The following is a 14,439-nucleotide window of genomic DNA, read 5'->3' as shown; positions in this document are numbered from 1 at the left end:
AGATAAACAAGGTTCTACTGTACATCATTAGTACTTTGCACTTCCATAGGTCTTTCCTTCCAAGAATCTCAAAGTACTTTACAGCCAATAATAAATCAGAGATGCATAGTAAATCAGTGACAAAATTAGGAGTTAAACTCAATCGTTTATTCTCAGAACCAGTTCATGTCATTAAAAACTCTTCAACGTACTTTATAGGGGTTCACAACAGGGAGCTTTCAGGTAAGTGACACATTAAACAACAAATTTGGATAACAAGATCTTCTAAATAAGAGAGATTCTACTTTGCTACAGACAACAGATTCAGAAAGCCAAGAGGCTTTGAAGACACATGCACAGGGCATGAAGTTCAAGGCAAGAGAACCACAACCAAAACAGTTAAGAGCTGGCCAGAGCATGAGATTTCCATTTCAGGGCAATTGTCAAGGTTCTGAAATTTGTTTTCCTTCCACACTGGAACAAAAACAAAACCTTTCAAATGTTTCTGCCAAACAGAATTTTGTTGAAACATCTGCTCCCTCTCACTCTGTGACCAGGGAATCCATCTTGGACTTCAAAAACCTTCCCATCAAAAACTCTGAAATTGATATATCTCCATAAAACGTTTCAGCTTTAATTAAATAACATTTTTTAAAAATGTTTCAACAAAAATGTTCTGACCAGCTCTACAAATATTTTTAAAATGCCTTACTGACAAACTAGATTACATAATAGGTGTTTTTCTTACCTGTTAATAATGAACCATGCTACGGTCAGCATTCCTGCCAACCAAGTCCCACTCATAACCCAACTGGTTACAAACAATGCAGCCATATAAATTCCCTGCAGTCCAAAAACTATACCAATGTAGAAATACACTGGCTCGATAACCTCCTGAAATTACAAATAAAAGTAAAGACACATAGCAGCAACTGAGCTGAAATTGTAAATTATGACTATATACTGCTAACAGGGTGCTAGATACTTTATAGACAGATAAGATATGTTCCCTATCATAAGAGCTTATGTTTTAAGTATACAACATAAAAATGCTCTAGGAGAGAGAGACAGAGAATGTGTGTGTGTGTATGTGTATACAAAACAGAGTGAATTAATATCAGAGTTTAGCACACATCTTGGTGCTATGATCTGGGGTTTGTATTAATAGTGAGGATTTCACATTGATCAGTTTTGATAACACCTTACTGCAGTGAGATTTTAAGTATATAGGCCTCTTGAAGGGAGAGAGTTTAAAGGAGGAACTTTGATAAAGTGAAAGCATGGCAGATGAGGTTACAGATGGACTTGTCTAAGTGTAAATATTTTGCCACTTACCTATAACTGATTAATCTCTCCCCATACCCCCCGAAAAAAGCATAGAGGGAGGCCAGGTCTACACTACAAAGTTTTGACAACATAGCTATTTTGGTCAGGGATGTGAAAAAAACCTGCAGCCCCTAGCCAACATAGCGATGCCAGCAAAACCTCAGTGCAGTTGCAGCAATGTTGAAAGTAGAGTGCTTCTGTCCACAATACATTCAGGGAGGGGTGATGTTACTATGCCAACAGAAAAACACCTTCTGCTGGCACAAGCTGTGTCTATACTAGGGGGCTTGTCTGGTATAGCTACACTGGCAAAGCATTTGTACTGTTGACCAGGCTGCAGTTATATCAGTATAAAAGTGCTTATACCAGTATACTTTGTTTCAGTTTGGGAACCAAAATAAGCTGTATTGGTATAAGGCACTTCTAAACCGTATAGCTGCATCTAAATTAGATGTGTTACTGAATGGAAAACCCACCCCCACAACCAACAGTTATGATGATAAAACTTTCAAGTGTAGACCTGCTCAAAATAGAAGCTGGCTGGACTGTGCAGGGCCTTCCAGCCTTTATTGCAGAAACAATTTAAATCAGTATGGTAGATATACATTTCAAAGTCCTTTCCAAAACATTATTTAATCCTCCCTTTGTGAAAGTAAGCCTGACTGACTAAATTGTGATTGCCCAAGGTCACATGGGATATGTCTACAATAAACTTCTGGAGGCATACAAATTGACTCTCAGTTAACTCAAGGGGTTAACATATGTAAAGGCTAGCATGGACATTCCCCACACTTTTGAAACAGGCTACAAATGTAAAGAACAAACAGCATTAAGTATAGAAGTGTAGCATAGACCAGCCCAGAGAGCCTGTCAGAGACTGGATTAGAGCTCAGGAGACCCTGGATCCCAGTGTTATGCTCAGACCACATCCTTTCAACACACATAGCAAACAAAACTTCTTATCCGTATTATACTGTAAAAATAAAAGCAAAGCAGAAGAGATACACATACTTCGCTACCAGATGCTTGATATAAAACACTGGCAATCAACTCTGGATACAATGTCATTTGCTGCACTGCATTTATAGTCCTCAGCGATACAGTTTTATTGTTGTGTGTCAGCTCATAAACACCTGAAGGCAGAAAAGATTTTTTCTAAAATCAGTTATCCTGCTTGTAGGAATAACAACAGTAATAGTTGTGTAAAAGCAGGATGGCAGTAGATCAGACTATTAAGACTACTGACTGATACACCCACACATAATTTAAAAGGAAGAAGGACTGTGCTAGTTGCAACCTCACCCTGATTATTTTGAGGAAGTCAGCATTAAGTTATTTCCATTTATAAACATCTGTTGAGCTAGCCTTTAAATTTAGAATCCAAGTTCACTGCCTAAAGCTTAAATAGCCTGTTCTAGTATACATCAGAATTTTTTAAACTGTTCACTTGATGCAATTTATCCCTTCCCAAACAATGGAATTTGGTGTATACTTTCTTAATCACATTTTGAGGTTAACATGAAAATCAGAAAGGGAAAAACCACTGAGAAATTAAAGATCATCTACATCTTTAAAAAAGCAGCATGTATATTTATAAACAAACATGCATGAATAAATTCCAGACGATTGTTTAAAGTTACAGAATGAAGAACATGCTCAACAAGTATGCTCCTCCGACAACACCACTACTAAAACGAGACTCTTCACTGCACATGCATCTCCCTTTGGGAAGAGGATGAGAAAACAAACAAACACATGATACATGTGTTGTCATGTTGTTTAATGCACTACTGGAAGGAACTCAGATATTCTGGTGATAAGCATGGTATAAAAACCTATATAGACGTGACTAGAATAAACATTTGTCATACCTCTTTCAAAGGAAGGAGCCTTTAGCAGTTCTTTATAAAATGAGTAATATATGGCACTGTCACCCTGAAATGTAATCTCTCGTTCAAGTTCCTAGAAGAAAATAAAATATATATTTACCCCCGATAATTTCTCCTTCTAAAAGCCCACATATTTTCAGATAGGCTAGTTTTGTAATATAGCATATGGATATGAATCCATATCTTCAAAATACTGATCTTCACTGCACCCCTGTCATATATGTAGTGTTACCTATAATGTACAGATCCCGAAACTGACACTGAGAATCAAAGCGACTTGCCCAAAACCACATGGTAAATCAGTCAGACTAAGCTTGGCCAGGCTCTATCATTCCCAGTGTCGCGCCACTGTTGCTGCTTTGGTGACATGGGCCTGGTTTTAGAATGTTCATATTCACATATTATTTTGAAATGCTGCCAAATAGTTTCTGAGCAATGCAAGTGACACAAGAGAAATGGGGATTTTCAGTTTGGATCTCAGCAAAACCTGAACAGAATTTCACAGGACAAAGAAAAGGCTTTCCTCATGCAAAATTTTAGAGAATTGCTTCGAACAACATAGGCATTAAAGTATCTTAAAAAGAGGTCACAAGAATCTTATAATAAAAAAGCTCTAAGCAACCTAAATATAGAGGTCACTTCCAGCTGTCCGTACAACACTTTGCAGGGACACCTTAAAAATCAACATGATGGGTTTCCAAATATTTGTAGGTCTAGTACATCTAGAACAGATTTTATATAGTACAGCACCTTTTTCCAACATAACACAGGTAAAACACATCGTATGGGTGTAGCATACCTCTTAAACTTCTAGGTTATTCTCATCAGTATGGTGCTTTGCAAATATTAACTACTAAGGAATCCAAAATCCCTGTAAAAAAAGTATTATCTCCATTTTACATATGGGAAAACAGGAGCACATGAATAATATGCTCAAGACACAGGGGGAGTTGGGGTCAAATCTGGAATTAGAACCCAAGAAGTTTCTAATGTCTAGCAGCAGATAAGACAGGTCCCTTCTCAGACAGTTTGCAACTTAGATGAGCGAGGATACAGCATCCACCAGAATGGGATGAGTGAAGGACAGACATATATTATATCCACCATTATGCAGTTACTCAGTTGAGGCATATGTGCATGTGGGTGGCTCCATTTTAGGATTTTTTTTTTTAATAGTGCATACAATATTATGTAGGCACTGCTGCAGAAGTCAGTTTTCAGGAGTGATATGAATGAACTGAGGATGGAGGCTTCTCCAAGAGACTTTAGAAGGGTATTCAAACCATAAAGAACAGGACAGAAAATGGCATGAAGACATATGTTAGAGGAGACGAGGGAAATTCAGATTGGCATTATTGGCAGAAAGGATACAAAGGAGAGACTTTGTCACAAATGTAAGCAAAGGCTACATGATTTAGGGATTTGCAAGCAGGAACCAGAAGTTTGAACCTGGCATCCTGATTAATGGGAAGAATTAAAAACGTAATATAACATTATTTCAGAACTGTTCTACTTTTTTACCTGCCTGCTGGAGAACCAGAATTTCCGTTCATGGTATGTTGAGAGGTACACAGCATACATCATCCCACTAGTGACAGCTGCAACACAGCCAAAGAAAAGCTTTGCAAAACGTTGAAATAAGACATCTGTAAAAGAATATTAAAAAGCAAAATTACTCCAGAGAAGTACAGCACTTGTTAATGTGCCAACTTTTTTTTTTTTAAGTTCACTATGACTAGTTTACTTACAATTCAACAAGTTAAGGCCCTTAAAATTAACCTATTTCATCACAGACACATGAAGAAGCCATATAGCAGGGTTGCATTCCTTGAAAGGGGGTTTTACTCTCAGTTCTCACTAACGCTGAATAGGGATTTCATAGATAAATACCTACACATCATGCTGAAAATTTACCCCCATATTAACTGTCATGATTTCTGAAACAATCTAGTGAAGGAAATACATCCTAGAGAAAAATCACACTGAACTTTGGATTTTATTACACATACTGTAATAGATGTATATAGGCAACAGAAGGTAACAATTCATTAGCTCTCAAGAAAATTGCCACCAATACATTAACATTACTGTTTCCTTTTTCTTCTTCGTGAATGATAGGGCAGAGCTACTTTGGAATTTGCCAGTTTATTTAATTCAATCAGCACCCATTTCAACTCTATCTCCCTCTATTTTGTATTCAGAATGTTTAAGTTAAAGTTATTGAACTGCCATACGTAAAACAACAACAGCTTTTAGTTGTTCTATTTCTTAAAAAACTAGAACTATTTTAGTTCCTCTGTTCCTGCTGCAGAACTATCAATTCAACCATCCTAAGTTTTAAGCTACTAGAAAATTCCAGACTCCATTAAAGGATGTAAGTGTGTACAAATACACACACACGTAAATTGAATGGAGTGTTCTGTTTTTAAACAGGCACAAAAATGAAATTTAAGCAGAGATTTTCTATAAAGAAGAAATGTATTTGCACATTTCAAAAAATTGAAACGATCAAGGACTATCATTTTACTTCATGATATACAAACTTGCACCATAAGTAGATTGTAGAGCATGTGTATTTTTTTAATCATTCAAAGAATCTCATTCAAAATAATTATTCTATAATTATTGTACTAGAAACATAATTCCATACAATTTACATAGTTTAAGAACAATAAAAAATGAGACATTAACAGAAAATGCTGCTGCTTACATTTTGGCGATCTTCCCAGGTTTGGGTTTTCTTTGTTTCTCTCATCTGGAGCCATTTTGTCAGTTTCTGTGCAATTTTGCTTCTTTCTTTGTCGCAGATCTGCTGCCCCTTAAAATATTCCCAGAAGTTATTGAAATATATAGTATCATTTCTAAGAAATCTACACAGCAGTTATTGTTACTGATGCAACCTCACACTGTATATTCAATAAAAGTCCCATTACACAAAAATGTGTTACATCAATTTTCTACCTTTATATTGAACACATAACTAACATACAAGAGGGTAATACATACGGATTCCATTATGAGATCCTTTTGAGAATTCATTAAAGTTTGCTTTGGGGATTGTGATATCACTAGAACCCGCATTGAAAGTTTGTTATTTTATTTTATAGTTACTTTAGCATATAATGGAGAAAGCAGGTTGCCTAAATTAATGCATATAGACATGATTCTGTCCTCGCACTGCTTTTACACGGGCATAATTTCATTGACTTGTGATTTACATTAGTGTAAGTTAGCCCAGCATCAGGCCCACATTGCTTTTTAAAAGAACTGCCTGTTACTGCTACTTTTATATAGTTAAGATTTTAAAAGATAAAGACGAATAGTGATAACCTTTTTAACTTCCAAGTCTACTCTAATTAAATCCATACATGCAAATTTAACCAAGAACTCATATAGTTTAAAAAGTCAGTCATTTAATGAGGGCACATAGTAAGATTATAGGCCTGTTTCTGCTCTCATTATTATTATTTTCTGTAGAATCCATAATGTTTTCCAAAAATAAAGTCTAAGCCCCCACCCTGATTTTTCAATCTAAAGGGCAAACAGGATAATTCTTAGATACTAAGACCACAAGAGAACATTTTTATGAATCTAGTTTGAGCTACTGCATAAGACAGGCCACAGAATTTCACCCAGTAACCGGGGGCTCAATTAGAGCATCTCTTCTAAAAAGCCATCCAATATTAATTTAAATACATCAATCTTCACATCCTATGGTAAACCTTTCCAATTGTTAATTATTTTCCCTGTTAAAAAATTGCGCTTATTTACAGTTTAAGTTTGTCTAGCTTCAATTTCCAGTCATTAGACTTAGAAGTACAGGAAAAGGATATAACATACAAATAGACGGTTCAAACTGGTGTCTGGTTTATTAGGAAACACGTTTTAACACAATGATGTTTTAAAATATATTTTCAGTAAAATATATAATTATCCCTAACCACACACAATCTATCTATAATCTGACAGTCTTTTTTGTACTCAGTACAAAGTTTCCATCTACTTCAATGGGAGCAGGTTTGGGAATATGATTGACAAAAGAAATCTCTAAGGCGCTCAAATTTGATGATGGCGGCATGGTATAAAAATCTAAATAAACAGAGTTAGTTCCCACCCTGCTCTGAAGAGATTAAAAAAAAGTTAGATAGTAATGTTACACTAGAACAGACACATAATTTATGTTTCTACACTATGAAAAAGTAAAATCTCCATGGTTGGGTGAGCAATAAGTGTTTATTGATATTTTGTGGGCATTTTACAAGGAAATCTTAGATGCCTTACTCTGCCATACTAGCTATTACCAAAGCAATATTAGTAGGATATCACTGCAACTAGTGCCTACATATATATATATTTTTGGCAAACAATCTAAATTTTAATGATAACAGATGCTTGCAGCAAACTCTGAATTTATCAGTAATCACAGAAAAATCCCAAAAGAAAAAAACGTAAAACCTCCAATTCTGATATAAATACAGATCAATAAACACAGTGATCTGGACATTGTTTTTTTGGATTGCTCAGCAGCTACCAAAATCAGTAAAAAAAAAAATATACACGTATGCTATGTCTGCTTGATTTGCAGTTGCCTTAAACAAGAGAAAAAAATGTTGTTTCTGCTTTTGTAAGTCCTATTAATTAGCTGAAATAAAAGACAAGCAAGGTGACAACTAAAAATAAGTCCAGGATTTTGGTTTTATGACACAGCCTCTAGTTCAGTGATTCTCAAACTTTTGTACTGGTGACCCCTTTCACATACCAAGCCTTTAAGTGTGACCCCTCTTATAAATTAAATATTTTTAAATATATTTAACACCATTATAAATGCTAGAGGCAAAGCTGGGTTTGGGGTGGAGACTGACAGCTCACGACCCCCTACATAATAACCTCATGACCTCCTGAGGGCTCCTAATCCCCAGTTTGAGAACCCCTGCTCTAGTTCCTTCACCTCCAGCAACTTCTCATCTTAAATGACCACTTCATGGTGTTCTAAGGTTCCCAGTACAATTGTCTTCAACTTTTAGTTAAAAGACCTCCGCTGTTCAACTTACTTTCTGCACAGCCATATCAAGAAGGCTTCGCTTTAATTGTTTGTAAAATGATGTTGGGTTAAATTCATTTATAGCTCAGAATTATTTGATTATTTTACATGTGCAGTGTTGAGATTACAGATTTGACAACTGTATAAAAGATGTTACTTCTGGATATTCAGCACCATATACCAAAACAATGCGTTTTTGGATACTTTCATGCAACAGTGATGACCAGCAGACAGTAATCAAGATTTTCTGGTTTATCCTAAAAACTATGAAATTATATGTGATTAGATCTCTGAGTTGGACCATTGTGCGCACTTGGAGAGCCATTGATTTTACAGGTTCACCTGTCCAGGTCAGTTGCAGCATTGGAATGATGAAGTGTTTCTGTAGGAGCTAAAACAACTTACAAGGGGACAATGTCAACTTAACTCATGTTATGAAACTGACTAGATTTCAACAGTAGTTTCAGGAGCCAGCACAACCCTTAAAACACTCTGCCTACTTCTGTGATTTTACAAGATTTTTCTGGTTTCTTTATTTTGGGGGGTGAGAAGGGTTATACCTACATAAGCAACACGGGAAAACTGTGCACAGAGTGATTTCAAAACAAAATAAATTGAAAAAAAAAATCTTTTTCTCCCTAGTCTTTCAAATACAGTAATACTTTACCTACAGTAGTAAATGTATTTGGTTTTAAAATGGCGGCATCTCGACAAGAATAGTCCCATGTTTCTAACATAAAACTCATCCCGATTTAGGAACATCTGGATATGGTATCATTGTTCTCTGGCTCCAGAAGTGCCACAGTTTTTTTCATAAAATCAATACAGTAACTCCTCACTTAAAGTTGTCCCAGTTAACACTGTTTCGTTGCTGATCAATTAGGGAACGTGATTGTTTAAAGTTGTGCAATGCTCCCTTCTAACATCGTTTGGCAGCTTCCTGCTTTGTCCACTGCTTGCAGGAAGAGCAGCCCCTTGAAGCAAACTGGTGGGGGCTTGGAACCAGGGTGGACGGGCAGCCCCATCAGCTCCTCACTTCCCTAAGTTCCCTATGCTGCAGCCACCCAGCAGGCTATTGCTGGCAGTTCAGCTGTCCCACCCCACACTGCCATGTGCTGCTCCTGCCCTCTGACATGGAGCTGCTCCGAGACTCCTGCTTGATGTGCAGGGGAGGAATGTGGGGGCTAATGTCAGGGTGTCCCACTCCCCCCAGCTCCTGAACCCCACTTACTCCTTCTCCATCTAGAGCACAGAAGGAACGCCAACGGGGGAAGGGGTAGCGAGAAGGGGGGAGGGGGAGAGAGAGACAGAGAGTGTGAGCATGGGGCAGCAGCTGCTGTCTCAACTTCCTGATCCACTTAAAAAGACAATGCACTTAAGAGTGGGTCAGCTTACTTAAAGGGGCAGTGTGCATCTCTATCTTCCACACACAAGGTGTGCGTCCTCTGTCTGCTATGCTGTCTCCCCTCACTAGTGTTCATGCAGCCTTGTGTGAGAGGCTACATTAACAACGTTTTAACCCATAAAGACTCAGCCAAGTGCTAGTTCATCATTTAGCAGCAAAGCATTCCCTGGGGAATATCCTACCCTCTAACTTCATCACCTCAACCAAGCAAAACAATCATCATAGCTGTGAACAGTACTAAATTGTTTGTTTAAAATGTATACCGTGTGTATATCTATATATTGCTTTTTGTCTGGTGAAAAAAAATGTCCCTGGAACCTAATCCCCCCATTTACACTAATTCTTATGGGAAAATTAGATTTAACATCATTTTGCTTAAAGTTGCATTTTTCTGGAACATAACTACAATGTTAGGGGACGAGTTACTGTACTTGCAATTAGAGAAACTTCCCATTTCAGAACTTTTAGAAATCCAATGATTTTAAGCTTTACCATTGCTTCATCTAGTGTGGTTCAGAGTAAAAGGAAAATAGCGGAGTAGGGGGATTTGTGATCAGTAAGTCACTGCAGAGTACACAGAAGCGAAGACAGCGCCACAGATTTGCAATTAATAAAGCAACAAGTGGTCTGTAAGCAGCAAACTGAGGAATGAGAAGTTCAGCTCTGTCTTCACACAGCGCAGGGTGCCCAAAGGGTGCTGATGCTTTCTTCCAGCTGGTGCAAAAGAAAACAACGGCGCAGGCTCACGGAGGCAGTTAAAACCCCTTGTGAAATGTAGTTAAGTGCATATTTTTGAGAACACACGAAGACGAGCCTGGGGCGCCCACTGACCCCCTGCTCCTGCCATTTCACGTCACACGATCGGCGTCGCTGCAGCTTTTACAGTCACCTGCGACCTACATCCCCGGAGCAACCCCACACCGCACATCCAACGGCAAACGGTCAGTGACCACCCCCGCGCGAGGGGAGCCCCCGCCCCCGCCCCCGCCCCGGGAACTTCACGGCCGCGTCAAGCAGCGGCGACGCAGGAGCAGCCCCCGTTGTCACCAGCACCAATTCCCCCGCCGCAGGCCCCGCGGCTCCCAACGCCCCCCCGGCAGAGCCCCAACCCCGCGCCAACCCCCCCCCCCGGCCCACAGCCACGACCGGCCTAGCGCCCCGGGGGAGGGTGATACGGGGCACACGCCATGAAGCCTCTCACCTTCCTCCATCGCCAGCCGCCGGCAGAGCCGCAAGGGCTCCCGCCTGCTCCTCCCGCCGCCCTCTCCAGGGCGAGGGCGTCTGGTCCGCGCTCCCTGCGGCCTCTCCTCCCTGTGGTCCCGGGAGCGGATCGGCTGCACCACACAAGCAGAGGCGGCCGCTCCTCCCTTCCTGCTGCTCCTGGTGTCGCCGCCGTCTCAGGGGGAACCCTAGTCTCAGGGAGCAGCGAGGTGGCCGGAGCACACAAGTGCAAGTACCGAGGCAACACTGGGTCTCAAATCACTTCCGGTATGATGGGTGGGAAGGGAACATACTGATGCTCACTCAGTTTCCACTCGCATAGGGGGAATTTCCTTTTCCACTAATCTACCCTGCCCAAAGCTCTGAGACTCACCCACACACCCAGAGGGGAAAGCCAATGGGGTGCTGAGTGAACAAGCCACAAGCTCTCGGATACCACCATAGCTTAAAATCATATTTTTTCCCAGATATATATACTGGGTTTCTTTTTATTTGCATTCTAGGTTCTGAATCTTTAGGATGTACTTGGGTTGTGTTTTCAAGCTATTCTCTGCAACACCGGCACTAGAAATATACTTTAAGAACAAAGCAGAAGCATAGAGTCTCATGCATTCACATGACTCCAGGAGCTGGAGCTTCAAGAAAACACCAACTATCATGTGACTTGTAATAAAAATCACAAACGTTGACAACATTGTAACTAGAAAGCAGTTTTAATATCCCCTTCCCCCGAGATGGCAATTCCACAATAAACAAGGCTAAAAACTGCGGCTGCATTGTCACAACTGTCAGTGTTGCCTCCTCTGCTCTTAGCGCAGCCCTGACTTCATATGTCCCATAGGCATACAGAAAGCAGAGGCTCTTCTAAGTTGGGTGAAGGGCATCGTTCTTCAAATCCTGTTCTATCATGAAGTTATGGATCACAGCAATCCAGGCCGTTTCCACATCCCATACAAGAGCCTTAGGGCCCTGCCTCTGCTATGTCTACCCTTTGCTACAAGCAGCAACAGGGTAATGATTATCAAAGCTCAGCTTATATGGACAGGTCATGTTATCAGAATTCGTGAGAATAGACTCCCGGCAAAAGTCCTCTATGGTGAGCTGAGACTCAGAAAACATAAATGCTTGAAAGACATCCTTCAGAAGAATTTCAGTTCATGTGGCATAAACATTCGTAACTTCCAAGGACAGATCTGAATGGAGAGTAGCTATCAGTAAAGGTTGTAAACACACTGGGAAAGGCAAATGTGAAAAACTGATTGGAAAAAGAGCCTTGTATCATTGCAAGTCTTCAGTGGGAGCCTATGCATTCCTATGCAATATCTGCTCATGACATTGCTCCTCACAGGTTGGACTGTACCACCACAAGAAAACACACAGACACTGTGATGGCATTGTTTCATATGACGGACAGACATACATTTTGCTTTGGGTGGTTCTGCCTCCTGTCAAAACAGCAGAGGGTGCTTTGTGGGTACTGTAGATGCTGCTAACTGGCCATCCCATCCCTGAGGGCTCTGCTAAAGTGCCATAGGAGCCTTCAACACAGAGCTTTCTGTCCCAGGGAGCGCGGGGATGGTATTCTCCTTGGGGGTCTGTATTCCATGGGACTGAGATCACAGCTTTCTATATAGTCATTTTTTGCACCACGGGAGTATACAGCCTTATGCTACAGGCTGTACATGATGATGTCACTGTAATGTCTTCATATGACTCCATACCTGTGTCACAGAGATTCCATGACAAAAGGTCCCCTATTTTTTTGGAAACAGCTCTCACTTCAGACTGACAAACTCATTACACCAAACACATTTCTTGAAGGGTAATTATTCATAAGGGATATCATGTGACATGTCTACAGAAAGCTTGTAATTTCTCTAGACTTATAACTATTGTGAGATGTACATATGGGTAATATTAAAGAACAATGTATTTATAGTGAAAGTGAGCTTGATGGACTTGGAGTAGAAATTAATCCCCACGAGAATGGCTCATCTAAGCAAGAGAGAGTTGTCACCCTTCCCTAATTGCCCGCTAATTAGCTGTGCCATGGTCATGAATAGGAACAAAAGACTATAGCAGAGTGTATGTCCCTTCACTGAGGAAATGCCTTGGGAAGCAAGGGTGCTTTCATTAACATTTTGGATACTGGTTATTGAAAAACCAGCCAGCTCTATAATAGAGACTGAAAATCGACTTTATTGATAGGGAAGGTAACTATTGATAAGTGTAGACCCAGGATCACATTTTATGATTTTGCTTTGTATTGTTACCACTTGTTTTTGCCACTCTCTTATTTCTAGTTATATCTTTAGTCTTATTTAAATAAACCTTATTTTGTTTTATCGTAAGTGCTCACAAGTGCCATGTGGTTTACAGGAGCAGTGGTTTAAAGTAAAACTGTAAACGGGTGCACTGCACTGGAATTTCTGTGAGTAGCCAGTGTCAAGGGCTGGCTATCACAGGGGAGTTATTTAAGGTAGCTTGGATACTGGGGTGCATCTGTTGTTAACCTGTAAGGCAAAATTAGGGCCCAGAGGAGAGTGCTTGAGTGGCTGAAAGACTGATGGTGTCAGGAAGCTGATGTAACACCGACAGACCCCGGTCATAGGTGGGAGGGATTGAATTTGGGACTTCTGAAGCTTAACAAATGAATCTCTGTCGCATGAGCTAAAAGCCAACTGGCTGTTAGCAAAGGCAGTAGAGCAGACTCATTTTATCTCTTTTTCTAAGTGGTCTCAGTGCCAGCAGATGGGACAGAACACCACACTCAGGTGGTGTGTGGGTTACACTGACACCCAGCTAGCACAAAAAAAGACCCTCTCTTGCTCGAGGTGGGATAACAAGTTGACTCACATGCTTGTCTACCCCAAGAACCATCACAGGAGTCATATGCATGGGTGTACTGTGGCTGGTGGTTAATCCAACCCTGATCCCCACCAATGGTGTTTCCATGTCTTTGTGCATTTGCACTATCATCTCCTGTATTGTGTATTAATTCAGTTATAAGGTCTTCCATGCAAGAGTTTGTCATTCTACAAGTCCTGTAGAGCATAGTGGTAATTTTATCACTTCGTGGGTAATATTAAGATGAGAAAAAGTATGTGTTACATTCAAGCAGTGGGTACTTAAACTTTTGCTGATGAAGTCCCAAGTTCTATTCCTGATGATGAGCTGGGGTATGCAGCCATGGATTCATTACAATATGGCAGTTCCCATCCAGGTTCTGTTTTGTCATGCAGCGGTAGCCACGTATATACAGACACCCCACATCTGTTACATGTTATTATTTCACAGGGGGCTTGAACTCCTGTGGCCCATCAGATGCTGAGCATGAATTTGTCTAACAGAGGGAGTATATAATACACTGCTTTGTCTGTCTGCTATGCATATAGTAACTAACTCCAGAGACTACAGAAGCCTGCTACTTATAGTTAACAAAGTTAAAAAGCAACAAAGAGTCATGTGGCACCTTATAGACTAACAGATGTATTGGAGCATGAGCTTTCGTGGGTGAATACCCACTTTGTCAGACACAGTGGGTATTCACCCATGAAAGCTTATGCACCAACACATCT

The 14,439-nt window shown here is 40.1% G+C and overlaps 1 protein-coding gene across 3 annotated transcripts in view; it reads right to left on the bottom strand.

Moving 5' to 3' along the window:
• DPY19L4 (dpy-19 like 4) overlaps window positions 1-11,140 on the bottom strand; it is a 56,222-nt gene extending 45,082 nt beyond the window's left edge. Inside the window, exons 1-6 of one of the 3 annotated variants that reach the window (XM_030553508.1) lie at window positions 10,842-11,140; window positions 5,905-6,012; window positions 4,716-4,840; window positions 3,177-3,267; window positions 2,317-2,438; window positions 728-873 (exon numbers count right to left, since the gene is read on the bottom strand). In XM_030553508.1, the coding sequence (XP_030409368.1) occupies window positions 728-873; window positions 2,317-2,438; window positions 3,177-3,267; window positions 4,716-4,840; window positions 5,905-6,012; window positions 10,842-10,851 (602 nt within the window). In that variant the 5' untranslated portion in view covers window positions 10,852-11,140. The remainder of the gene's footprint in view (window positions 1-727; window positions 874-2,316; window positions 2,439-3,176; window positions 3,268-4,715; window positions 4,841-5,904; window positions 6,013-10,841) is intronic. The other 2 variants (XM_030553509.1, XM_030553507.1) reach the window with 2 other exon arrangements.
• Window positions 11,141-14,439: the final 3,299 nt, after the last annotated feature.

This window comes from Gopherus evgoodei, chromosome 2 (genome assembly GCF_007399415.2).
Source record: "Gopherus evgoodei ecotype Sinaloan lineage chromosome 2, rGopEvg1_v1.p, whole genome shotgun sequence".
Taxonomy (NCBI): Eukaryota; Metazoa; Chordata; order Testudines; family Testudinidae; genus Gopherus; species Gopherus evgoodei.
The sequence above is the reverse complement of the archived record's forward strand: the minus strand, read 5'-3'. Positions and strand labels throughout refer to the sequence as shown.